The sequence below is a fragment of the Paramormyrops kingsleyae genome, chromosome 1 (assembly GCF_048594095.1).
Source record: "Paramormyrops kingsleyae isolate MSU_618 chromosome 1, PKINGS_0.4, whole genome shotgun sequence".
In the NCBI taxonomy this organism is placed as follows: domain Eukaryota; kingdom Metazoa; phylum Chordata; class Actinopteri; order Osteoglossiformes; family Mormyridae; genus Paramormyrops; species Paramormyrops kingsleyae.
Window position 1 is genome coordinate 22,573,849 of NC_132797.1, and position 26,107 is coordinate 22,599,955.

Here is a 26,107-nt window from a genome sequence, read left to right on the forward strand (position 1 = left end):
TGTAATAGTGGTTCATCTCTTCCACAGTTTATAAATTGAAAGCTTTTGTATTTTATTACCCCATTACCTCCTGTCAGGCATCCACCATAAAGTGTACCTTGTATCATCAGAACATCTTGGGGAGAAGGGCATGGTCGGCTTGGTTGGCCAACCCGGTCCGCTTGGCTCCCCCGACTCGCTTGCCTGGGATGCTGATGACATTGAGGGTTTCGCAGTAGAATCGCCGGTGCAGACCGTCCGCACCTACTTCCCAGAGACGTGGATCTGGGACCTGGTGCCAGTTGGGTACGCCCCGCCGGGGATGGGTTGGGAATATCTCATCATTCTACCACCTACCAGGCTGTTTATCTGAAGTGTTTATGCAGCTGTACATTTCACACTATAAGTCAACCTACAATGACATTTGTATTATAAATGTTCAGAAAACAAGCATACGTAAACCCTAATTGATAAAATAACACAAGTGTACCTGCATATAGACAGAACCATAAACAGAGCCTTTCAATGGCTTTTCAATGGCTTTGTACACTGCAGGCAAAGCCACAGAATGGACGATTTATGGTACATTACTTCAGGAGAATTTATCTGAATTTATCTGAAGCGGCATTCAGCTGTGTCAGCAAGTTCCTGGAGCAGTTGGGTTTAGGGGCCTAAATGTGAAATCACAGTACAGTAAAACCTCGGATTGTGAGCATAATCCGTTCCAGAAACGTACTCGTAATCCAAAGCACTTGTATATCAAAGCAAATTTTCCCATTAGAAATAATAGAAACTCAGATCATTCGTTCCACAACCCAAAAAATATCGATTACCCACAATCCCGCAGCAAGAAAGAGAGAGAGAGAGAGAAGAACCATCGGCTCAGCTGTAATTACGTGACGCTTGGCAGACAAAGCGTATACATAATACTCGTATTGCAAGACCTCGCTCATTTATCAAGTTCAAATTTATTAAAATTTTTTCCTTGTCTTGCAAAACACTCGCAAACCAAGTTACTCGCAATCTGAGGTTTGACTGTACCAGCCATGGGATTCAAACTGGCAACCTTCCGCTCAGCACTCAGCCCTAACCAGATTAGTACATACAGCCCCCTTGTGTGAACTCCAGAGAAGGAGGATGGGGAACAAGAACATTTCTGCAACAGGGCCTTGCTTGGAATTTACATTTGGGTGCAGTTTGTTTGGCTGGATCCTCCATGTCAGTTCTGTGTCAGACTGTAGTGCACCTGTGTGAGAGGTGCCTCCCCCTCCCTACACAGAGACTCGGGCTCCGTGAATGTGACGCACACCATTCCAGACACCATCACCAAATGGGTGGCGGGGGCTTTCTGCACCTCCCCAGTGGGCTTTGGCCTGGCCCCCAGCGCCCAGCTCACTGCCTACCAGCCCTTCTTCGTGAGCCTGACGTTGCCTTACTCTGTCGTCCGGGGTGAGGTGTTCACCCTGAAAGCCTCCGTGTTCAGCTACCTCCCCAGATGTATCATGGTGAGTGCACCCAGCATGGCCTCTTTTGGGCAAGAAGGACGAAGAGCAGCGTATAAGCGTATAAATGGGTAATAAAAAAGAACCTTTGTTATATGATGTTCAGAGCTTCCCTCTCTTTTCCCACTCTTATTTTAGAGTGTTAGTAATTCTCGCACCAACTCTCTCGCATTCACAAGTGAGATGCACACAGGGGTGTAATCCCTACTGCTGTCACAGCTGCCGATAGTAAACTGTGTGTCTTGACGTTTAGGTTCAGGTGAGCCTGGCGGAGTCGGATGAATTCACGGCCCAAGCCTGCGAAGGGTGCAAGTACAAGCACTGTGTGTGTGAAGAAGAGGCAAGGACCTTTAGGTGGATCCTGAAACCTGCTGCTCTAGGTCTCTATCCGTCTCTATGTCCATCATGTGGAGGACACACTGCTGACTGCATGCTCTGCTGCAATCTGCACCACAGTCTGCACAAATCATTTGCTCATAGGAGATCCCAGTTTAATGGAAGCTTTCATTGATAACCCACCTGTCAGCATGGCTGAGCCCCTGACTGACTGACTATTCACTTTAAAAAAATGAAATCCAAACAGTTATTCGGAGAACAGGATGACAAGTGAATGTGCCTTCCGCCGACTCTCTCCACCAGGTGAGGTGACCATTGCAGTGAGTGCAGAGGCCCTGAGGACACAGGAGCTTTGTGGAAACGAGGTGGTGACCGTGCCCGAGAGGGGGCGTACAGACACGGTCATCAGGAAGCTGCTGGTGGAGGTTGGCATGCTGCTTCCATGATGTCAGACCTGGACTCTGACCTCTGCTCTCTACGATTTACTTTGCTGACGCTGCTACCATCATGTACAGAATATAGAATTTTAAGGCCTTGAATAGTCTTCATTAGGTGGCACGGTGGTGCAGTGGTTAGCACTGAGACCTCACTCCCCAGGCTCCAGGGTTTGAAGCTCTGCCATGGTTCCATGTGTGTGGAATTTGGATGTTCTCCCTGTGTCATCGTGAGGTTTCCTCCGGGTACTCCACTTTCCCAACATAATTCAGAAACATGCTGAGGTTAATTGGAGTTACCAAACCCGTAGGCATGCGTGGGTGAGTGAATGGTATGTGATTGTGCCCTGTGATGGGTTGGCACCCCATCCTGGGTTGTTCCCTGCCTTGTGACCATAAGTGTTTATGTGTGTGTGTGCCCTGTGATGGGTTGGCACCTCATCCTGGGTTGTTCCCTGCCTTGTGCCCATAGGTGTGCATGTGTGAGTGTGCCCTGTGATGGGTTGGCACCCCATCCTGGGTTGTTCCCTGCCTTGTGCCCATAGGTGTGCATGTGTGAGTGTGCCCTGTGATGGGTTGGCACCTCATCCTTGGTTGTTCCCTGCCTTGTGCCCATAGGTGTGCATGTGTGTGTGTGCCCTGTGATGGGTTGGCACCTCATCCTTGGTTGTTCCCTGCCTTGTTCCCTGCGACCCTGAATATGATAAGAAAACAGATGGATTAACCCTCATTAACAAATGAGAACGTGTCTTGTCCTCGTGTTACTTCTAGGCTTGATAAGTAACTTATTTATAATATAGACAAATCTTTTTTCATTTATTGTCATCTGATGGGGAATTTAGCATGACAGCTTTCCTCTTTGTTCAGGCAGAAGGAACCAAGGAGACCATTACCCATAATGCACTGCTGTGCCCTGCAGGTGAGGGGCCCTTTTTCTCATAACCGCAGAGCAGATTGTGCTTCAGGCCATTATCATATCACTTGACTGTCTTTTTATGGTGGATCTCTGTGCTCGCTCTTCCAGATGGTCCAGTGGAGAAAGATGTGTCTGTGAAACTTCCAGAAGTACATGTTGAGGGCTCTGTCAAGGCCTTCCTTTCTGTGTTGGGTGAGATTTTTTATGTTAATTATTTTTACTTAAAAAAATTAACTTTTAGTTTCTTAACCACACTTTTCTGAGTGTCAGATGTAGTCTTCTGTTATCAACCGACCTGGCAACCCTTCACAGCTGGATCATTAAGTCAGATACTGGTTCCTGATTGGCTCTTGATGAGATGACCAGGTTGTGAGCAGCTCTATGCTTTGGCCAGGTGACTTGATGGGCCGGGCCATGCAGAACCTCGACCGTCTGCTAGCCATGCCTTTTGGCTGTGGGGAGCAAAACATGGTGCTCTTTGCTCCCAACATCTACATCCTAAAATATCTGGAGAGTACCAAGCAGCTGACCAAAGATATCCAGGAAAAGGCCGTCCGCTTCCTGGAGACTGGTGAGTGTGGAGACCATAGGAATCCAAGCTGAAAGTTTCCATTGTGGTCAAGCTCTTGTTTCCAGAGCAAATCGCAGAACTAAAGTCTCTATTTTTGGACTATTTTTTGGAAAAAGCATTTAAAGTGTTTTTTAACTGATTGAACCTGCAGTTTGTGGCACAGCGTGGTATTGTACTGTGCAACAGTCTAAGGCAATCAAAGGAAATTACGTATAATTGATCTTCATTTTGGTGTAAAACGATAAAATGATGTATGGGAAAGCATTTCAGCTTACCCATTTCAATTTACAACAGTATTTGCAGTGACCATCCAGTACACCAGTGTGTCTCTTGACTTGACCACTAGCACCACAACTGGCTAATCAATAACGCATTACTGCACAGTACTGTAAGTAGTGCCTGGAGCCTCGCTAGATGGTCCCAGTTTACCTTTTCTGTTCTGCAGGCTACCAGAGGGAGCTAAATTACAAACACGATGATGGATCTTACAGTGCATTTGGAATGAATGACCAGTCTGGCAACACCTGGTGAGTCTCGCTACCGAAAGCTTCGAACCAAAACAATGGCAGTATTACAGAAATATAATAGCATTAAGTTCCAGTAATTCTTGCCAAGAGCCAATTCTTGCAGAATTGATATTATCAGGAATATGTTCTGCCCTGTAAAAGAAATTTGGTTTAAATGGTCACTTTCATTTTTAATTTGACTACTTTCTGCTTGGCCAGACATGACGATGAGCAACATTCAACCAACTATCAATTATTCTTTAAAGTGAATCAAATTCCTCTTGGCCCAGTGGATTATGGTTAATCTGTACAGTGTCTGACTCTTTATATACAGCTCTGGAAAAAATTAAAAGACCAATTCAGCATTTTTCAATCCTGGTTCTGCTGGCAGAGGGCTACATGGCAGGTTGCTTCCTGGTTCAAAATTTCTAAGAACAAGGTGAAATAGAAGATACTGGGAACAACCAAAAACCAGCCAAGTATAGGGCAGAAGCAACTTTTTAATGCCAAAATCACCATTAACTTCTGACAGTTTCTCATGAATCAGAGGATGACATCAAGTGACCTTCAAAAGTAACAGGAAACATTAAGTGCAGGTGTGAAGTGCACTGCTAGGACAGGATCATATCAGGCTCCGAGAAGCAGGACTGAAGTCCCATAAAGCAAGGAAGAAGCCCTTCATTAATGAGAAACAGAGAAGAACCAGGATGCAAAAATAAGTATTGTCTCAAAAATATATATATTATTCATGGACGCACACCCATATATTGAGAAATAAGTGAAACAAAATATTGTGCTGTGGTCTCTTAACTTTTTCCAGAGGTCATGTGGTAATTACTGTAATTACTGATCCTGCATAATGCACTTTTGGTTGTTTAAAAATATACTATAGAAATAAACTAGGTAGATAATGATTTGACATCCACATCCATAAGGAAATGGATCTTCTGTGATTCTGAGTAAACAAAGTGCATCACCCAGGCTCACCGCATTTGTACTCAAGTCCTTCGGAGGGGCAAGTCCGTACATCTTTGTGGACCCGAGACACATCGGCGATGCTAAGCTGTGGCTACACAGGCAACAGAAGAATAATGGCTGCTTTAGGTCAGTGGGGAAGCTCTTCCACAACAGAATGAAGGTAAAATGCCATCTAGCCATCCTGTTTCATACATTATGAAGGTAAAACGCCATCTAGCCATCCTATTTCACACATTATGAAGGTGAAACGCCATCTAGCCATCCTATTTCACACATTATGAAGGTAAAACGCCATCTAGCCATCCTATTTCACACATTATGAAGGTAAAACGTCATCTAACCATCCTATTTCACACATTATGAAGCTACAGCATCATCCAACCTTCCAATTTCACACATAATGAATGTAAAACACCATCTCAAGGTATTATTTCACACATAATGAATGTAAAACACCATCTTCATGTCCAATTTCACACATTATGAAGGTAAAACACAATCTCAACATTATGTTTCATATTATGAAGGTAAAACGCAAACTCTACATCCTATTTCACACATTATGAAGGTAATTGTCTTGATGTCCTATTTCACACATTATGAGAACAATCGTTGGAATTTAGGATAATTATTTTCTTGTAGTTTTCTATAAACTCTGTTTCTTTCAGCATAATACTCCCACGGTGAGCTTCTGTCGTATCAGTACTTTGCTCTTGATTTTCTTGAATATTATGCTTAATGGTTCAGTATTATCTGCAGATGTCTGCAGTTCAGGAATGTATGTAGTATGTTTACCGTGACTTCCTGCACACAGCTTTATAAACTCTGTTTCAGGGCGGAGTCAGCGATGAAGTGTCCCTGACTGCCTACATCACTGCTGCTCTTCTTGAGATAGACAGAGACACCTCTGTGAGTGGTCTAACACCCTCAGTATTGCTTTATTGGTTTTGTGATTGTCGATGGAGCATACAGTCCCCAAAAAGTATTTGGACACTTAAGCCATGGTTAAAATTGTCCTCATCTTATTGAGTTGCACAATAAAATGTCAAACGAAATTGCATTTGTGTGGAATATAGATACCTTAAGCCCACTTTTCAAGCAAAACATTTAGCAAAAAATATTGGGTAGGTTGTAAATTTTAAAAGGATGGACATACGGTTAAAAATAGAGACAAGTATTACAGCATCTTTATGGTTCTCAAGCTTAGCGGAACACGTTCCTGAATAATGTGATGATGAACTATGGGACAGCACTTGTGTATTATTAAACATAACTGACTCACACAACCACTATAGATAATTGTGGAGCAGTTCTATGCAAGTAAAGGTAAAAAAAGTAAACTTTATTCTGAGAAAAGGTCTAGAATCATTTGTTTGCCCCAGGGGCAGTCCTACCCAATGTGGTGACCTAGGCGAGCATGACTGCTAGGGCCCCCTGTCTGAGGCAAAGTGAAATTGGCTGGTGAGTTGGCGGCCCCTCAGAATCCGGTACCCTAGGCAGCCGCCTATGTTGCCTATAGGCTACAGAAAGCACAGTAGCCTGGCCAGTGAATGTGAACAGAAAGCACAGTAGCCTCGCCAGTGAATGTGAACAGATAGTACAGTAGCCTCGCCAGTGAATGTGAACAGATAGCACAGTAGCCTCGCCAGTGAATGTGAACAGATAGTACAGTAGCCTCGCCAGTGAATGTGAACAGATAGTACAGTAGCCTCGCCAGTGAATGTGAACAGATAGCACAGTAGCCTCGCCAGTGAATGTGAACAGATAGCACAGTAGCCTCGCCAGTGAATGTGAACAGATAGCACAGTAGCCTCGCCAGTGAATGTGAACAGATAGCACAGTAGCCTCGCCAGTGAATGTGAACAGATAGCACAGTAGCCTCGCCAGTGAATGTGAACAGATAGCACAGTAGCCTCGCCAGTGAATGTGAACAGATAGCACAGTAGCCTCGCCAGTGAATGTGAACAGATAGCACAGTAGCCTCGCCAGTGAATGTGAACAGATAGTACAGTAGCCTCGCCAGTGAATGTGAACAGATAGCACAGTAGCCTCGCCAGTGAATGTGAACAGATAGTACAGTAGCCTCGCCAGTGAATGTGAACAGATAGTACAGTAGCCTCGCCAGTGAATGTGAACAGATAGCACAGTAGCCTCGCCAGTGAATGTGAACAGATAGCACAGTAGCCTCGCCAGTGAATGTGAACAGATAGCACAGTAGCCTCGCCAGTGAATGTGAACAGATAGCACAGTAGCCTCGCCAGTGAATGTGAACAGATAGCACAGTAGCCTCGCCAGTGAATGTGAACAGATAGTACAGTAGCCTCGCCAGTGAATGTGAACAGATAGCACAGTAGCCTCGCCAGTGAATGTGAACAGATAGTACAGTAGCCTCGCCAGTGAATGTGAACAGATAGCACAGTAGCCTCGCCAGTGAATGTGAACAGATAGCACAGTAGCCTCGCCAGTGAATGTGAACAGATAGCACAGTAGCCTCGCCAGTGAATGTGAACAGATAGCACAGTAGCCTCGCCAATGAATGTGAACAGATAGCACAGTAGCCTGGCCAGCCAGCTGCTCTGCCAGTTATACAGTGGATACACAAAGTATTCATGTTTTTCAAATTTTATTTGTTAAATTAATTTGTTTACAGCATCAATTTACAATCACTACTCAATAATGATGAAGCAAAATAAGATTTTAGAACTTTTAAACACTTCAATCTTGGTTTCATCAGACCAGAGATCATAGGTTGAGTCCTTTTGGCAGCTCCAAGTGGGCATCTATGTCTTATACTGAGGCTTTTCGTGACAATGTAAAAGCCTCACATGATCTCACATGTCCAATAAATTAAATTAACCATAGGTAGTATCTAAAAATGTTAAAAACATCTCAGAAATAATCAGTAGAAATGGAAGGCACCTGAGCTAAATTTCAAGCGTCACAGCAAAGGTCTGAATTCTTATTTCAATGTGATGTTTCAATTTTTTATTTTTAACAGATTTAAAAAAATTCTGAAATTCTGTTTTTGGTTTGTCATGTGGTGTTGAGTGAAAAAAATTAATTTAAACAATTTTAGCATAAAGGCTGGTCTTTACTTCACGCGCATGTGACATTGCATACGGCGATTGTGATGTAGTTTTTGCCATGGGGCCAGCCTTAGATGCCGAGTAGGAGTGTTGCATGCGAGGCTGCACATTACTCAAACATTATTACAATGCAGAGACTATACTGAGGCTCCGCAGCACCAACACCACTCAGTGACGCAAATGAACCTCGATCGTTCACTGGCCAGAGGAGAAGTAGCAGAAAGTCAAAAAGTCAGAAAGGAGTTGGACCAAAGATTATATATACATATATACAATGTATATAAACCTTTTCTACCCCCTATGATCAGAATTATAACAAAATGAGTAGCCGATTTGAAGAATGGTTGACTGAGGAAGTTGGGAAACACCAGCATTTATATAATTCCTTGCTACAGAATTATAGAGACTAGAATAAAATACGTTTGTACTGCAGCAGCCCGTGCATGGTTTTGCTTCAGCATTATCATTTAGGCTATTAAATGTATTTTTATATTATTGTTTGTTTTCATTTGAAATCTAGTTTAGTTTTTGGTGTGATTTCATTAGTTTTTATTTTAAAGATGTTATATATTTACTTTCAGGTTTTAGTAAAGTTGTAGGACTTTGTTGGCTTCTACAGAGTGCTGTGACGTAACGTTGTCTGCTGTTTCTAAAGCAGAAGGCCAAAAATAAAGAAATCCTTACTCTAGCTAAAGAATATAGCAATATTATAGTAGCAGTAAAATCATTAACAAGAAGTATTTGATGCTTTATTACGGTTGGTTTTGGAAGCAATTCAGACGCTCCTTTATTTACGAACTTTCAACTTACGAACTTTCAGACATACGAACGAAGAGGACTGTATGTCCAAATTTTGTTGGGAACGTATCTTGTTCGCAAGTAGAGGAGCATCTGTATTCATAGTACTTGTTTAGTATTAGTTTTAATTTTATAACATCCATTCCACACTTCATAAATATGATTTTAAGAGTAACTTTGCTCTACAGCGCCACCCCAGGCCTAGCGTCAAAATACGTGGTTGTCTTGTGTGTTTGCGCTAAAAGAAAGAACATTCAGGGTCGCGGGCAGCCCGGCCCTGCATGGTGACCACTTATGCGTGAAGTAAAACCAGTCCTAAAGCTGCAGCATAACACAATGTGAAAAGTGAAGGGGTCCAAGTCCCTTATGAATCACCTGTATTTATAATCAAGAAAAACAGCAGCAAGAGATTACAGTGTCCAGATACTTTTCTGAAATATATGGTGCACTGTATATATGTATTGTATAGCTTCAGTTTGTCTGAAATATACGGTATATACATGTATCTAATAGATTCTGATTGCTTAGCATTCAGACTGAAGATGACATGATGATGCTGGGGGTAGTTTTGGTAGGCCAATGGGACATGCGGGGGGCGGGGGTGCCTGAGCACCTGCCTCTTTTGCCCAAATGATAGAAAGTTGCTCCATTTTGGGATCACAAGTGATCAGCGACTTTGCAAAACGCTACTCAAATTTAACTGAGGGATTGAAAAGCCGCTCCTTGAAAAGTCTGCACTGCCCTGCTTGACTACATAAATGCAGTTCAATTCATCCAGATTCATGATGACATCATTTCTCTGAAAGTGTAACCAGACAAATATATTGAGGCCCAAATGGAAAGAGACCTGCCCAAATGCTAAATATGGCTGGAGCCCCCAGACAGCTTGTGGCCACCGTTTGGACCTTTTATTGGAAGTGGTTAATCTGGTCACAGCCCTGTAAACACTGCTTCCCTGGGAAGAAGCATACATCAGCTGTGTCTCTGCTTCCCGGAGACAGAATGCAGTGCTGGAGAAGAGCTTGTCTTGTCTGAGAGTCGCCTCTGGCCAGCTGGAGAACCTCTACCTCACTGCCCTGCTCTCATACACCTTCACTCTGGCTGGGGACCATGAGATGAGGAGCAAGTTCATTAGCTATCTAGCCAAGAAGGCGAAGATCACAGGTACCTTCTCACTGCAGTCCTTCGGGTCTTAAGTACCAGAAGCGGCAGCGGGATTGTTCACTGGTAATGAAAATCTCACTTCATGTCACTAGCTGGTCATTGTCACTGGGTGGTTCATGTCACTGGGTGGTTCATTTCACTAGGTGGTCCTTGTCACTGGGTGGTTCATTTCACTAGGTGGTCCATGTTACTGGATAGTTCATGTCACTAGGTGGTCATTGTCACTGGGTGGTTCATGTCACTGGGTGGTTCATTTCACTAGGTGGTCCATGTCACTGGGTGGTTCATTTCACTAGGTGGTCCATGTCACTGGGTGGTTCATTTCACTATGTGGTCCATGTCACTGGGTGGTTCATTTCACTAGGTGGTCCATGTCACTGGATGGTTCATGTCACTAGTTGGTTTTTGTAACTGGGTGGTTCATGTCACTAGGTGGTTCATGTCATTGGGAGCTGCCTGATACGTCAGGGACAAAGACAGACTCCCTGGCAGTGGAAACGTCCTCCTATGTGCTGCTGGCGCTGCTGTCTGGCCCCATGCTTCCTGACTTTGGCCTCTCCTACGCGTCCAGCATCGTGCGCTGGCTGACCCTGCAGCAGAACCCATACGGCGGCTTCTCCTCCACGCAGGTGCTGAGACACCCCAAGCCGTCACATGTCACTCTCTTCCTCTCTCAGCACCTTTGCTCTTCATTAACATTATTAATGACCCTTATCTGTGTAGCTTGTTAATCTGCTCTGTCTCACACACTGCACCCCCCAGGACACAGTGGTGGCCCTGCAGGCTCTGTCACTGTACAGCGCCACTATCTTCAGCCCGGAGGGTGAAAGTACAGTGGTTGTGTCATCGGCTGGTGGATACAAGCAGGAGTTTGTAGTGAATCAGCACAACAGGTTGCTGTACCAGGAGGTCCGGCTCACGGAAGTCCCGGGGGAGTACAGCATCAAAGCGACAGGCCAAGGCTGCGCGTTTCTGCAGGTTGCTGCCCGTCCGTAGCCTCACTGGGCTCCCTTCTGTGCCCATAGCCCTTCAAGTAACTCCTGTATTTGCTGGACTTCTGATTAGCTGAAAAAATCAAATCACAGGCATAACCCTTTGTTAATTCATTAAGGTAATGTTAACTCCCCTGCTTCTGTGTCTTCGGTCTTCTAACAAAACATGTGCATGTTGGCCTGTTATTTCCTCGCCCAGATTGCTCTGCATTACCACATCCCTGCTCCTGCTGACTTCTCAGCTTTCAGCATCACCACCAAGACAGATGGGCTATGCGACAGCTCAAGGAAGCCCTTGACAGTGTCTGTGGAAGTGAGGTGAGCTTAGTGCCAGATCTGCTTTCATGCCACCATCCAAAAGGAAATGTACTCTGACGTTTCCTCTTATGTTGACTGGAAAATGTAGCTTCGGAGGGCTCAGACGGTGAAGTGGGGGGTAGCTCCAGCTGACAAGGGGGTATTCCGCTGTCCAGGGCTACCTGTTTCATCATTGCGTCCGCCAATTCGCTCCTCAGCTGCCGCAGGTTTAACCGTACCTCTTCTGCCAGGAACGAGTCCTTTGTTGGGGAGATCCTAGCCAGGATCTCTCCCGTCTGAGCGGCCAGGGCGCGAGCTGCAGGATCATCCTGTACCTCAGGCTGCTGCAGCAAATGAATTGCCTCGCTGACCAGGCTGCTGTATTCAGCGTCGGTGAGCTGAGACGTTTTCTTGGGGAGGTCTGTCATTCTGTTGAGATCGCTGTCGGACGAGCAGAGAAGCGGGGAATCAGAGTCGGGAAACAGGAATCCAAAACACGGGGTTTATTCAGGGAACAAGCAACATAGCACAAAACGTCAATGACAGACCTGGGGAAACAGACTTGAACGCGAACTGAAATACACAAGACAAGGCGAAATGACAGAAAACCGCTGATCACAACCGGGATGCACACGAGGGTAACGAGGTGGGCGTGGCACATGAGAGGGCTGGACGGAGGGACGTAGTACTGAATAATTAATAGAAAGGCAAATTGGCTTTTAAGGTAAAACAAATGCCGAAACAATATAATTGCTTGGGTTTTCAAAGCTTGGCAATCCTTTAATATTTTGTTGTGAGTTTGAGTTTTGTTCCTTTTTTACATATAGTGCTAATCAAATGTTTAGACATAAACTACCCATAGAACAATTCATTTCTACTACTCAAATATGAAAACTATAAAATAACACATATTAAATAATAATAATAATAATAATCAATAATAATCAATACTTTATTGATCCCCTTGGGGAAAAAAGACCCATAGAACAATTTATTTATACTATTCAAATAATATCAAAACTATAAAATAACAGATACTGAATTATCTACATACCAAAAAAATAATTCAACAAAAAAAATAATAATAATTTGTTTGGGGGGGGGGGGCGTTAGCTCTGTGGGTTGTGACTCGGAAGGTTGCCGGGTCAAATCCTTGGGTCAGCAGAGTGATGTCACCTTTGGGCCCTTGAGCAACCCCAATAGCTCCAGGGACTGGCTGACCCTACTGTCTCCTCTATACTGGTTTCATGAGGTGGCCTCCTGGGGTGCTTTTCCAGTTGTCCTGAAGTAGGTCCTACATATATACTGAGCACTCACTGGCCGCTTTTCCTTCACTCTCTGGTCAGACTTCCCTAGAACATTTTCTGTTGTCTTTAGGTCAGGCGACCGGGTCATGTGATGTGACAGTATCACTCTCACATGGTTTGGTTGTCCAAACACTTGACTGGTTCCATCCTTCTGTGACAGGTACAATGGGAAGCGGGATGAAACTAACATGGTGATTATAAAGATGAAGCTCCTGTCTGGATATTCACTGGACAAGCCTTCCCGTGAAGCTGTGAGTGGCATTATGCAGATGAATAGGAGGAGCAATATTGTCACAGATTGTTAACATTACCTGGTCTTTGGATTAATGATCAAAAGTTGACCAGGAACGTTGTTCATTTGCAGATGCTAAGCCAGCCCAATGTAAAGCGGGTAGAAGAGGATGATGGGCATGTTATCCTCTACGTGGATGAGGTAAAACTATAATAAGGTGTAGGCACTGTGTAACTCTAAGGCTGTGCTGCTATGTAACGAGTACCACTGAAAATAAGCACTGTCAGCCATACTGCTCTGCCACAAACATCTGCAGCTAAGTGGTGCTGGGTATGAGTTAGTATTTGGACAGGAAATTGTTAGGTTATGGAAAACAGAAATATTTTAGGATAACAAAGGGAGCAGTGTAATTAGGGTGACACGTCAAGCCTTGTGCTGATGGGGCTGTCAGACATTCAGCTCCTGATTTAGGCCCGATTAGGAAACGGGCCTTCTGCCTACTGATGTAACGGCCCCCCATTGCCCCTCAGCTTCTCGCCCAAAAAGCTAACGGGGACGGTTGTCTGCTAGAGAAGTCCACTCTTGATCACCAAGGCAGTGCTACATTTTGTTAGAAAAAAAAATCATGACCAGCATGCAATCACCTTTTATTCTCTCAAAAAGATTTTTCAATAATTGGGATCACAAGAAGGATAAATAAGACACAGGTTTGGGATTTGCAGCAGCAATCAGAACATATGAATCAGAATACAGACCAGTTACCTTGTCTGTTATCTGTACAGCTGAAGAAAATGAAGTCCAACTTGTACTCTCTGACCATAATGGAAGATGTACCTGTACGGAATCGAAAGCCAGCTGTGGTGAAGGTGTACGACTACTACCAGACAAGTAAGAATCAGTGAAACCTGCATTTCAACTTTACAAACACGGCACTCAAGGAAAATAACACCTACAGTTATAAAATGGGAATACCTTCAGCTGGTAATTACTCTGTGATTAATGCTGATCAGGCTCATGTTCTTTTAGCCTCGTTTGCCATCTAAAAAGCAGCTATACTGTAAATGCTAATGTACCCTAACCCTCATCTGCAGGTGATGAAGCTGTGAGTGAGTACAGCTCCCCTTGTGCAGACAGTAAGTACCTTTTGCTCTCTCACACATGATCTTCACTAATCAACCGTCAGTGTGGTTGGTTTTTCCATAAAGTTCAAAGGGAATAATTCTACCACCATCCCAGCTGAACTTACCCAGACGCAGGAACCCCCACTGTGGAGCGGGTACATCGAAATTTAGCCCCAGATCTACTGAAACATGTAAATCTGACTGTGTGGTGACTGCGTGTACAGAGAATGGAAGAAAATGAGTGACAGCACATGTCACTTCCCAAGGAGAAGCTTGGGAGGCGTCGATCGCGGCTTCAGCCGTGCCTCTCACGATAAGAATGAGATTAGAACAGAACAGAAGATGTTTAAGCTGCCAGCTTCCCCCAAAATGGGAAGGAGACTGAAAGGGGAAAAAGCTTCTGGTTTCTTGCAGGTCACGGCTTAAATGAGGTGTAGGGTGGATGGTGCCGTGTGATTGGAGAGCTGGGCCAGCCCCCTGGGATGATGCCTTGTGATTGGAGAGCTGGGCCAGCCCCCTGATCTTGATGCGTGACCAAGCAAGCAAGCAGATCAACTGTGCAGGAGTTCTTCTGATGTTTCCAGCACTTTCTCTGGGTCTCCCCTCAGTTTATATGCTAACATAGATACTAACACACCAGAGATTTATTTTTATTGATTTTCATGCTACTACATTCTCAATTTTAAAAATACATCTTTTGAATGGTCCTTGAGGCTTCATACTTAAACACAGTTAAGTAAATGATATTGTTTTAGCAGCCAATATTCCACCCCGATAGATGTAGGTGTTTCAGGGAAACAATTTAACATTCTGGCAGTTGATATTATTCATATTAATTCAGCAGATTAACCAGCCTTCACTTTGTGTTTTCACAAATGTAAATGTAAATTGTAATTCAGTGTAATAAAGTAATAAAGCAAACCAATTTGACGTGTTCACAGGCTAGTGGAGAGGAGTTCAGATGATACAACATTTAACTGTGCCCAGTCAGTGTTGGTACTAAATTCAAATTTAAAAGCTAAGACAGATTTATATTGCATATACACTCACCTAAAGGATTATTAGGAACACCTGTTCAATTTCTCATTAATGCAATTATCAAATCAACCAATCACATGGCAGCTGCTTCAATGCATTTAGGGGTGTGGTCCTGGTCAAGACAATCTCCTGAACTCCAAACTGAATGTCAGAATGGGAAAGAAAGGTGATTTAAGCAATTTTGAGCGTGGCATGGTTGTTGGTGCCAGACGGGCCAGTCTGAGTATTTCACAATCTGCTCAGTTACTGGGATTTTCACGCACAACCATTTCTAGGGTTTACAAAGAATGGTGTGCAAAGGGAAAAACATCCAGTATGCGGCAGTCCTGTGGGCGAAAATGCCTTGTTGATGCTAGAGGTCAGAGGAGAATGGGCCGACTGATTCAAGCTGATAGAAGAGCAACTTTGACTGAAATAACCACTCGTTACAACCAAGGTATGCAGCAAAGCATTTGTGAAGCCACAACACGCACAACCTTGAGGCGGATGGGCTACAACAGCAGAAGACCCCACCGGGTACCACTCATCTCCACTACAAATAGGAAAAAGAGGCTACAATTTGCACGAGCTCACCAAAATTGGACAGTTGCCTGGTCTGATGAGTCTCGATTTCTGTTGAGACATTAAAATGGTAGAGTCAGAATTTGGCGTAAACAGAATGAGAACATGGATCCATCATGCCTTGTGCAGGCTGGTGGTGGTAGTGTAATGGTGTGGGGGATGTTTTCTTGGCACACTTTAGGTCCCTTAGTGCCAATTGGGCATCGTGTAAATGCCACGGCCTACCTGAGCATTGTTTCTGACCATGTCCATCCCTTTATGACCACCATGTACCCATCCTCTGATGGCTACTTCCAGCAGGATAATGCAGGATAAAGCTTGAATCATTTCAAATTCGTTTCTTGAACATGACAATGGCCCCCACTATACTATACTTGGAGCAATCATTATGGTATGAAAGGTACAAACTATCATACACAAGCATGAATTACATAGCTACAGCACTGCCAAGTACCATTCTCATACACCTGGTATACAAATTCCTATAGACTGCCAGAAATGCAATGCTGCTTCAGCGTCAAGAAAAGGGTCAAAGTTCAACTTTTGGCCCAAGGACTGCATTACATCTTTTGTATCTGCTTGCGTACATTTGACTTCAGAACTCACTGTTTTCACCCAGGCAAAATTTGTCAAGAATCCTTTTTTTCCCCCCAAGATTCAAGATTCAAGAGGGATTTATTGTCAATACAACAATATACATAGTATACAGTGTATTGAAATGCCGTTTCGCCCAGCCCCCCCCCCATGGTGCGTAGAATATAAAATATAGAAAAATATAAACAGAGATTACACATAATACAAATTTAGAAGAAAATACACATTTAGAAGAAACTTATACAAATTTAGGAGAATCGTAAACTTAAATACCTATGAGAACTATAAAAATCTCTGTACACTAAACAGGGACAGCAGGAGGACATAAGAAGCTTCAAAAGTGACTGCGCATTATAGTTTCCAGGATATTGTAAAGACAAAACAGAACAGGACAAGACAAAAACGTGCAAAATGTCAGATGTACAAAATAAGCATGAGCAAGTTTAGCATGAAGTAAAATTGTGCATATTTGTGAAATTTCTGAAATTGTGCAAATGTCCAAAATTGTCCAAAAAGTTGCATTTTCTGAAATTAAATTAAATTACAGAAGTGTTGCAAGCAAAAGTAAAAATAATTTTTTTCCTAAAATGGAGTTTTAGACCCTCAGAAAAGTCCATGCTGAGTCTGTGACCTGTTGCAGCCTCAAAGTCTGAGGTGCTCTCAGGACATGAACTGTGTGTACCCTTCAGCGCCCGTTACTATGACATCCATCCAGATGCGCATGGCCTCTAAGGATGGAGCCACCATGTAGTAGAGCTGGTTGTGTGTCTTCACAAAAAAGGTCAGCACAGGATTCGGGCTCTGAAAGCAAACCAGAAGGAGGCTTATGTTTATGGATGAAGCTCACCAATGCCGACAGGACACCAATGCATCACCAGCACATGCTGCTGCGGTACCGTCTCCAAGGTTGTCAATAAACGTCATTGTACTAAACTTCTGCATTTAAGAGATAGACATTGTTTTTATTTTTCGAATTAATTGAGAATTCATATATACTGCCTGGCCAAAAAAAAGTCGCCACCTGGATTTAACTAAGCAAATAGGTACGAGCCTCCTATTGGATAATTACTGCATGGGCGATTATCTTTCAGCTGGCAACAAGTTATTTAACCCCAACTGGTGCAATGAGTTGCTTCTCATTTCTTAAACAACCATGTCGAAAGACACATTTCGTGGTCGTGGAAAAGATGTTGGTCTGTTTGAGAAGGGTCAAATCATTGGCATGCATCAAGCAGAGAAAACATATAAGGAGATTGCAGAAACTACTAAAATTGGGTTAAGAACTGTCCAACGCATTATTAAAAACTGGAAGGATAGTGGGGACCCATTGTCTTTGAGGAAGAAATGTGGCCGGAAAAAAATCCTGAATGATCGTGATCGGCGATCACTTAAACGACATCTAGCAAGAACAAGTAGCAATCTTACAACACTATAAAAACATCGCACAACACAGCTATGAGAAGTTTGAGCACAGAATGTGCGGGGGTGCCATCAGAACAAAAAGCGAATCTTTATTCAAAACATGCCATGTTGTGAGGGATGCACAGGATGAATGCTGATGCAGACCAGGTTCAGGTAAGCGGTTTTATTGCAGGACGAGCTGTTAGAATATAAGCAGCAGAGAATCAGGCTTCCAATAAATCTCAGCAGACTCAGAGGCGGAAAGGTGGCTGATGGCATGGCACAGAGAGATGGGCGATCGTCCAGAGGGCGGAGACAGAGATCAGAGTCTGTAAGCTCGGCGACTGGTTACAGAGTCCAGAGGGAGAAGGCGAAGATCGGAGTCGGGAAATCGGGCATGGTTCAGGCGATCGGTGTCGGCAGTGAAACAGGGGACAGGCAAGGCTCGGGGTCTGGAATACGGAGCAGAGGTTGGTATACAGGAAAATCGGTAACAGGAGAAATGCTCGAACTCTGGGCACACCATGAAGATCTCGCAACCATATCAGGGTGATCGGCTTCTATAAATAGATCTGGTGACAGAAAAAAAAACGAAACAGCTGAAAGAGGAATGGCTCCTAACAAGAATTAGCCGTAAAATCAGAATGGAAAGGTATGGCTTCCCCAAAGGAGGTGTCTCCCGTCAGTGGGATTCCCTGGAGGGGCGTGGTCGGTGTGACGATGGGGCATCCCTGGAGCAATCCGTGACAGTACCCTCCCCTCTACATCTGACTCCAGGACAGGGACAGTGGAAGTCGGCAATCAGAGACAGGTCCAGAATAAAATGACCTGGGACCCAGGAACATTCCTCGGGCCCATAACCCTGTCAGTCCACCAGATACAGAAGACCTCGACCTCTGCAGCGAACATCTAACAACCAGTGAACCAAGAACACCTTACTGCCATCCACTAACCGAGGGGGAGGAGGAGGAAGCACAGGGGAGGCCAGAGGACTCGTCGCATGAGGCCTAAGTAATGACACATGAAAGCCGGGATGGACTTGGCACATGGTAGCAGGCAGACGTACCACTGAGGGGTTAATGACCTTGGACACTGGGAAAGGTCCAACAAAACGAAGGGCCCCCATCAGAGACCATATCGATGGGAAGACCATGGAGCTTAGAGGGGGTCTTACTCTGTGCATAAATGGGGGAAGCCGCAATGTTTCTACGGATGTCACAAAGCATCGAAGGCCACCAGAAACATTGTGCGAGAAGGGCCCTTGTCCTATGCACCCCTGGATGACAGGCTAGGAGAGAGGAGTGCTCCCATAGGATTGTTCAGAAGTGCAGAAACTTTGGGATGTAGAGACAGTTTGCTGAGTCCCTGCCGGGGGGCGCAGAAGCCGCTGTACCGCCTGGGCCGCCTCCTCAATTCCCCATGAAACAGCACCAGCATCCTTGAGGTCATCCTCCCTAAACTGACGAGAGTGTGCGTCCGGCTTGAGGTTCTTGTCTCCGGGCCTAAAGGAGAACACAAAATTAAAACGGGCAAAGAACAATGACCACCTGACCTGACGGGAGTTGAGACGCTTAGCCATGCGCAAATATTCCAGGTTCTTGTGGTCTGTCAGAACCAGAAATGGCTCCGAAGTGCCCTCCAACCAGTGCCGCCACTCCTCCAAGGCCAGTTTAAAAGCTAGGAGTTCCAGGTTCCCGATGTCATAATTCCTTTCCGCTGGCATTAACTTTCGGAAAAATAGGCGCGGGGATGAATCTTACGTATCTTATCCCCGGAACTACGTTGGGACAAAATGGCACCCACTCCTGTCCCAGATGCATCCACCTCAACTATGAACTGTCTTGAGGGGTCAGGGAGCTGCAGAAGGGGTGCCGAAGTAAACGGGGTCCGCGGGTCATTGAAAGCCACTTGAGCCTCAGGAGTCCAGTGTAACGGTAGCTTGGAAGAAATGAGTGCAGTCAATGGAGCAGCAACCATACTGTACCACTTGATAAATCGGCGACAGAAATTAGCAAACCCCAAAAACCGTTGTAAATCCTTCCAGGAGCCAGGTTGGGGCCACTGGCTGACCCCCCTTACCTTAGCGGGGTCCATCTGGACAAACCCTTCCACAAGGATAAAGCCCAAAAAGGAGACTGTGTGCCTGTGAAATTCACACTTCTTAGCCTTGACAAATAACTTGTTCACCAGGAGCCTCTGGAGAACCTCGCGGACATGTTGAACATGGTCCTGTTTGGTCTGAGAAAAGATCAAGATATCATCAAGATATACAAAAACTAATCTGTTAAGCATGTCTCGGAGGATTTCATTGACCAGATTCCGGAACACAGCCGGAGCATTAGTAAGCCCAAAAGGCATCACGAGGTCTTCATAATGACCAGTGGGTGTGTTGAACGCAGTCTTCCACTCATCACCCTCCCGAATCCTGACTAGATGATAGGCGTTTCTCAGGTCTAGCTTGGTGAAAAACCTGGCGCTATGTAGCTGATCCATGATGGAGGACAACAGTGGTAAAGGGTAACGGTTCTTGATTGTTATGTCGTTCAGACCCCCATGGTCAATGCAAGGGCGAAGAGTGTCATCCTTCTTCTCAACAAAGAAAAATCCAGCCCCTGCCAGAGAAGAGGAGGGACGGATAATGCCAGTAGCTAAAGCCTGGCCTATATCCTCCTGAGACCCCACCCATTCATTTATGTCCATTGTAGTGGACATTGTATTTTTGCATCTATCTTTTCGCTGATGTTAGGAAACGTATTTATTCCTGTTGTACACTAAAGAGGACATGCTGTGAAATTAAAAATAAAAATTTGGGGAGAGGCCGAGCTGACACCAGCTGCTGATAGGCAGAGGGTGGTTAGCACCATGCCCTTCCCCTGTTTTAAAGCACTTTAGAACAACACGCACCAACACCACATATGAGCGGGCGGAGGGAAGCATGGGGTCTTTTCACACCCCCGTTCTCTGTTCACCATCTGGGGCCGGGGGCTGGGAGGAGCTGGCCGTCCGGTCGGGGTCTGGGCTGGTGGGCTTCTCGGCTGCTGTGGGGTCCGGGGTGGTCTTCTTGTCCCCATGCCAGAGGAAAAAAGGGATCCATCTCCGAGGTCTGGTGGCGGATTGCCCCTCTGGGGGCGGTGGTGCCTAGATCTCGGAGTATAGAGTATATATGGGGAGTGTGAGTGTGTGTACGGCGTTCATTTCTGTGTCTTCATGTTGGGCGAATGGGTGAATATTTGTTTATGTGTGCATGAGGGTGGGAACGTATGCTTGTGTATGTGTGTGCCTGTCTGTCTATACGTATGTGTCAGGTTGGGTCTTAGACTCCACCTGAAATAACATCTCAGGCTCTATTACCCCCCGCCACACTCCCTGCTGGTGGATGAGGCCCCCGGCCGCCGATGCGTTGGTGGTTCTCGATGTCTGGGGCTGGATGCTCTGGTGTGTGCTGGCTCACTCTCGGCGGTTGCCTGCCGGGGCCTGGCCCTTCCGGCTCTGTCGGGGCCCTGGCTGGGGGGTGGGGGGGCCCTTGGATCTCTGGGCCCGGGGTCCGGTCTGCCCTGGTGTGGCCGGCCGCCGGCGGGGCCTGCGTGCTCGTCGCCACGGCCCCCTGGGGCTCCTGTGATGTGGCTGCCGGATGGCCCCCCTCCGGAGCGCTCCTCTGCCCTTTTCTCGGTGGGGGCTGCAATTGTCCCTGCGTTGGTCCTCCTGGGGTTCCCGTGCCCTGGGGGGCCTCTGGATATCTGGGGCCCGGGTCTCCCCCGTGTCGACTTCATGTCCTGGGTGGGCGGGGCTGTGGCTCCCCACACACACTACTAGACAATTACATGGAGAAACCTTAGGAACACCAGCGCGCTGACACACAGGTGTGCACACAGGTGCTCACGGACACGTGCTCACGGACACACACTGTCTTGATCGGCTGTTGTTTCTGGGCATGGGTTGTAAGGCTGGTTGTGTGTGCTGTTCAACAACATTTAACGTTTGATGGTCGTTGTGATTAGTACAGATGTTGTATGTTGTCTTTCTCTTTTCAACAGACATGGAAGCAGATTATCTGTTTTGTTTTTTTCTTGGTTTTTTTTTTTTTCTTTTGTTTTTTTTTCTGTTTTCTTTCCATTCCTCTCTCTCCCTCTCTCTCTCTTCCCTCCTTCTCCTTTGTCCCCCCCCTCCCTCTCCTTCTTTTGAGGAAGTAAATAAAAATATAAAATAAAATAATAAATAAATAAATAATAATAAAAAAAAAAATAATAATAATAATAAATAAATAAATAGATACAGTCCCCCGCAGAGGGGGGGTGGAGGAGGGAATAAAAAAAAAAATTAAAAAAAAATTTATTTGAAAAAATCTAAATTGTAAGATGTCTTATTTCCTCCAAAGACACATAACCTAAAATTGAAAGACGCTTTTTTCCTTGGGTCTCAGGAGGATATATTCCTCCATGGCCATCCTCTGTGGTGCCAAAAGAGAGTAAAGGCTCCCCCTAGGGGGACTAGTGCCCGGAAGCAGGTCAATAGCACAATCGTACGGTCGATGAGGTGGAAGGGACGAGGCTCGGGACTTACTGAAAACCCCTTTAAGGCACTTTGAGAAAGGTCAGGAACTTCTTCAAGAATAGGGGAACCCCCCGGAGTTAGAGCTGAGCGCCGGCACTGGGAATGACAAGAAGGACTCCAGGCGACGATGATCCCCTTCTACCAGAGGATTGTGCCCGAGTAGCCAAGGATACCCCAGTACTAAAGGAGCTTGGGTGAGTCTATGACATAAAAAGATATCGTTTCTACATGATTACTCGGTAGACGGAGACTCACCGGGATGGTGGTGCGAGTCACAGTTGCCATCTGTCTTCTGAGGGATTGAGCCACCAGAGGTGCCTGGACAGGAGTGGTGGGAATCCCCCACTTCTGGACCAGAGCGGCGTTGATGAAACTGGCTTCAGCTCCTGAATCAATGAGGGCGGCCAGTGATTGTCGCTGTAGCCCCCAGGACACCTCTGCAGGCAGAATGGTTCTTCCTTGGGAAGAGGGCAGAACTGCGGCCACGCAGTACCCTCTTCTTCACTGGTGGACGCGTCCTTTTATCAGACATGAAGCAGCAAAATGACCCTGCTGCCACAGTATAAACATGCCCTGGAGGCCATACGACGTTGTCGCTTGGCTGGAGTGAGAAAAAGCCTGATCTAAATCTAGCTTACTAGTAATGTAAGAATTGCATGTGCTTAACATGCGATGTTGGTATTAATATCACACATCACCCAGCCCTACACACTACTACAGGCATTTTTCAAATTCAGTACAAAATACCAGTGGAAAACTTGCATCTTGAAGTACCAAAAGTACAGTACGGTACCTGGTGCAGTGGAAAAGCGCCATAGCACAACCAGGTTTTTGTATGATTTTTTTCCCTAAAAAATTTTGCAATATAGGTGGAATAAATTGTAACATGATTTGTCTTGGTTTAATTTTTTATCACAATAAAACCTGCCATTATGGCAGTACTGTGCAGACTTTCTATAGCAGGGGTGCCCAACTCCAGTCCTGGAGGGCTGGAGCCCTGTGTAGCTTAGTTCTTTCCTTGTTCCACCACAGATGATTCAGCTCAAGAGCTGTGTGGTAATTAGCACAAGGAGTTGAATCAGGTGTGTTAAATGAGGGGAAACCCAAAAATGTGCAGGGCTCTGGCCCTCCAGGACTGGAGTTGGGCACCCCTGTTCTATAGCATGCAGACTTTCCACTGTAGCTCATGAGTTTTAGCCACATAATAGGAGATGGTCCTCCTCATGCAGTCAAAGACAAACCAGCGCTTCTTCCACGACTTGATTTTACCACCCATCTTGACCAGGTAGCCCTTGTACATCTTCTCGGTGAGCATCAAGTCATAGCAGCTGGTGAGGTTATGGCCAGTGGACTCAATGTGCGAGGGCTTGCAGTTGGGCAGGCAGCGGGCCATGGGGCGCGCCTGGAAGTGGAACGCAAGGGCCTGCCGGTTACGGGCAGGTGCAGAGATCTGGCGTGTCACTCACAGCCATGGCTGCCAAAGGCTCACTTCTCACACTGCTAGCTGTGACCTGTCATGCCCCGCTCGTCCAAACCTCTCGTGTGCCACACCCCTCGTTAACTTTGTGTGGATTCCCCGTGTTCATCAGCTGTTTCCTGTTGCTATCATTAGTTCAATGTATTTAGTCCGCGTTTCAATTTGTTTCCCCAGTCCGGTCATTAATGTTGTAGCGTCAGTCTGTATCTACTTGCCTTCCCTTTTATTAAACCTCGTATTTTCCCTGATTCCTGACGTTCTGCTCCTTTGTCTGTGCTTTGTGCACTGTGCCACATGACAGAATGACTGGACTCTCTTCTAAGAGAACTCGCCTGACAGAGGCCAAATCTCTCAGCCTCATAGACGAGACGATACACTGGATCACCCAGCCCTAGGTGAAGAAGGACCCCACAGTGCAAGCCCTTGCTATCCGTTCATGGGAGATCCTGGAGCAGATCTCCCCGTCCGATGACTCGCCCCTTACGGAAGAGGTGCGAGCCAACTTGCAGAGGCTGTGTAGCAGAGTGGCAGACGTCATGATCCAGCAGGTTCACTTGGAGAGTGGACTGCCTCTCCCCCCACCGTCCGGACAGCACAAACTCTCCGTCGCCCCTGCTGTGTCTGCTCGTTGGAAAGGACAGAGGAAACGCGGAAGGGCAGATCCCTTGGGGATCCACAAGTCCCACTTGCTTCCCCATGGCCCTTAAAGGGACATACCCTACTGTACTTGACCCCGCGGTGTTCATTGTGCCTGGGTCACTAGCCTTCGGTCCCAGCCAGCTGACTCCCGAAGAGCCTGATCCTGGTGCACCGGCTCCAGAAACGCCTTTCCTCCTCCAACCTGTTCCAGAGGCGGAGTTCCAGGTAGGCTCGATTTCCCTTCCCTCAGTCTCCACAACCCACGCCTTCATGCTACAGAGGAGGGAATTCCCCAGATCCCCAAGTTCCCCAAGAAGGGGGCGCCAGCTCCAACCCCCGAGGCTCGCCCCGCCTGAGGCTTCGCCTGCGCCCGAGTTACTAGTTACTTCTTCCAAAAAGTAACCGAGTTAGTAACTGAGTTACAGCATTATAAAAGTAACTAGTTACCAGAGAAAGTAACTTAAGCATTGCATTTTTTTTAAATGTTCAAATATGTCAAAAATGTGGATGGATGGATGGATTGTCTGCCAGTAGACTTACCTTGGCCTTGTCCATCCTGTCCTGTGTCCACAGCCAATGTAATTTGAACTTGGGCAGAGTCACAGCAGCCGACAGCATCCTCACTTTCCAACACCTCTGAAAATCTTATTTTGATTGCCTTGAAAGATACATAAGAATTTAGATTATACTATTGTCTGTCTACACACACAGCATTATACATTATTATGAACATATTTAATAATGTCATTTTACATAATTGTTTTTCATAATGTATGTTAATTTAAATGTGTATGATGATGGACCTACAAAGCCTATACAGCAAAAGGTCCATCATCTCTAGTCAGCTTAATCTGTAAATAACAGAATAAGGAAACTATATACATTTCCCATCCATCCAAATTAATAAAGTGCAATTGTTGCATAATTGGTTAAAGATATAAATTAAATAAATTAAAGTTCTTACCGTGACAACTGCCTCTGGAAGGTCAGCTAGGATTTGGAGGCCACTGTTCTGTTCCATGGTCCTGAACATTAGTGTCTCCAGCGTGGGTAGAAGTGTGCAATGGAAACAGTTGCCTTCTCCCTGAAGAATGTCTAAGGCCTCAAGTGCAGTACTCCATGATGAACTGATGTTCCCATTCTGTGATGGCTGTCAACCCCACCTTAGAGGAGATGGTGTTCAGCTCGACCATAGGAATGTCACAGATTCGAGCCAGGGCATCATAAAATGAATTCCATCTCGTAGTGCAAGAGACTAGCAGCTTCTTTGAAATAACATCATCCACGGTCTCTGTAGCCACCATTGAACGACTTGCCTTATTCCATAAGTCTGTGCATTTGGTGGTAGCTCTTATGTATATCGCTTTTGTTTCTGGTCTTGACAGTAACCACTTGTCAACATCAGTACATGAAACAAAGTTAAATGTGTGTGATGCACATCTCTGATGTGGCGGCAAAGTAATCACATGACCACCATCATCATCATTCTCATCACCAGCACTATTTTGCAAGACATCATTAATGTTTGTAAAAGTCACCTCATCCTCGTCATCCTCAGAGTCGTCCTCCTCGACTGGCTGGTACCTTTTGAAGGCCTTGACGAAATTAGAGCCATTATCCGTGACAG

At 45.6% G+C, this 26,107-nt stretch overlaps 1 protein-coding gene across 4 annotated transcripts in view; it reads left to right on the plus strand.

Annotated features, from left to right (window-relative positions):
• LOC111854625 (alpha-2-macroglobulin-like) overlaps positions 1–15,144 on the plus strand; it is a 56,442-nt gene extending 41,298 nt beyond the window's left edge. For 2 of the 4 annotated variants that reach the window (XM_072711756.1, XM_072711753.1), the window contains exons 19-37: positions 78–285; positions 1,259–1,484; positions 1,735–1,861; positions 2,121–2,242; positions 3,119–3,170; positions 3,276–3,359; positions 3,562–3,738; positions 4,184–4,265; positions 5,226–5,382; positions 6,057–6,131; positions 10,108–10,270; positions 10,703–10,899; positions 11,033–11,248; positions 11,462–11,580; positions 13,027–13,117; positions 13,231–13,299; positions 13,881–13,986; positions 14,190–14,231; positions 14,617–15,144. In XM_072711756.1, the coding sequence (XP_072567857.1) occupies positions 78–285; positions 1,259–1,484; positions 1,735–1,861; positions 2,121–2,242; positions 3,119–3,170; positions 3,276–3,359; positions 3,562–3,738; positions 4,184–4,265; positions 5,226–5,382; positions 6,057–6,131; positions 10,108–10,270; positions 10,703–10,899; positions 11,033–11,248; positions 11,462–11,580; positions 13,027–13,117; positions 13,231–13,299; positions 13,881–13,986; positions 14,190–14,231; positions 14,617–14,645 (2,342 nt within the window). In that variant the 3' untranslated portion in view covers positions 14,646–15,144. The remainder of the gene's footprint in view (positions 1–77; positions 286–1,258; positions 1,485–1,734; positions 1,862–2,120; positions 2,243–3,118; positions 3,171–3,275; positions 3,360–3,561; positions 3,739–4,183; positions 4,266–5,225; positions 5,383–6,056; positions 6,132–10,107; positions 10,271–10,702; positions 10,900–11,032; positions 11,249–11,461; positions 11,581–13,026; positions 13,118–13,230; positions 13,300–13,880; positions 13,987–14,189; positions 14,232–14,616) is intronic. The other 2 variants (XM_072711755.1, XM_072711754.1) reach the window with 2 other exon arrangements.
• Positions 15,145–26,107: the final 10,963 nt, after the last annotated feature.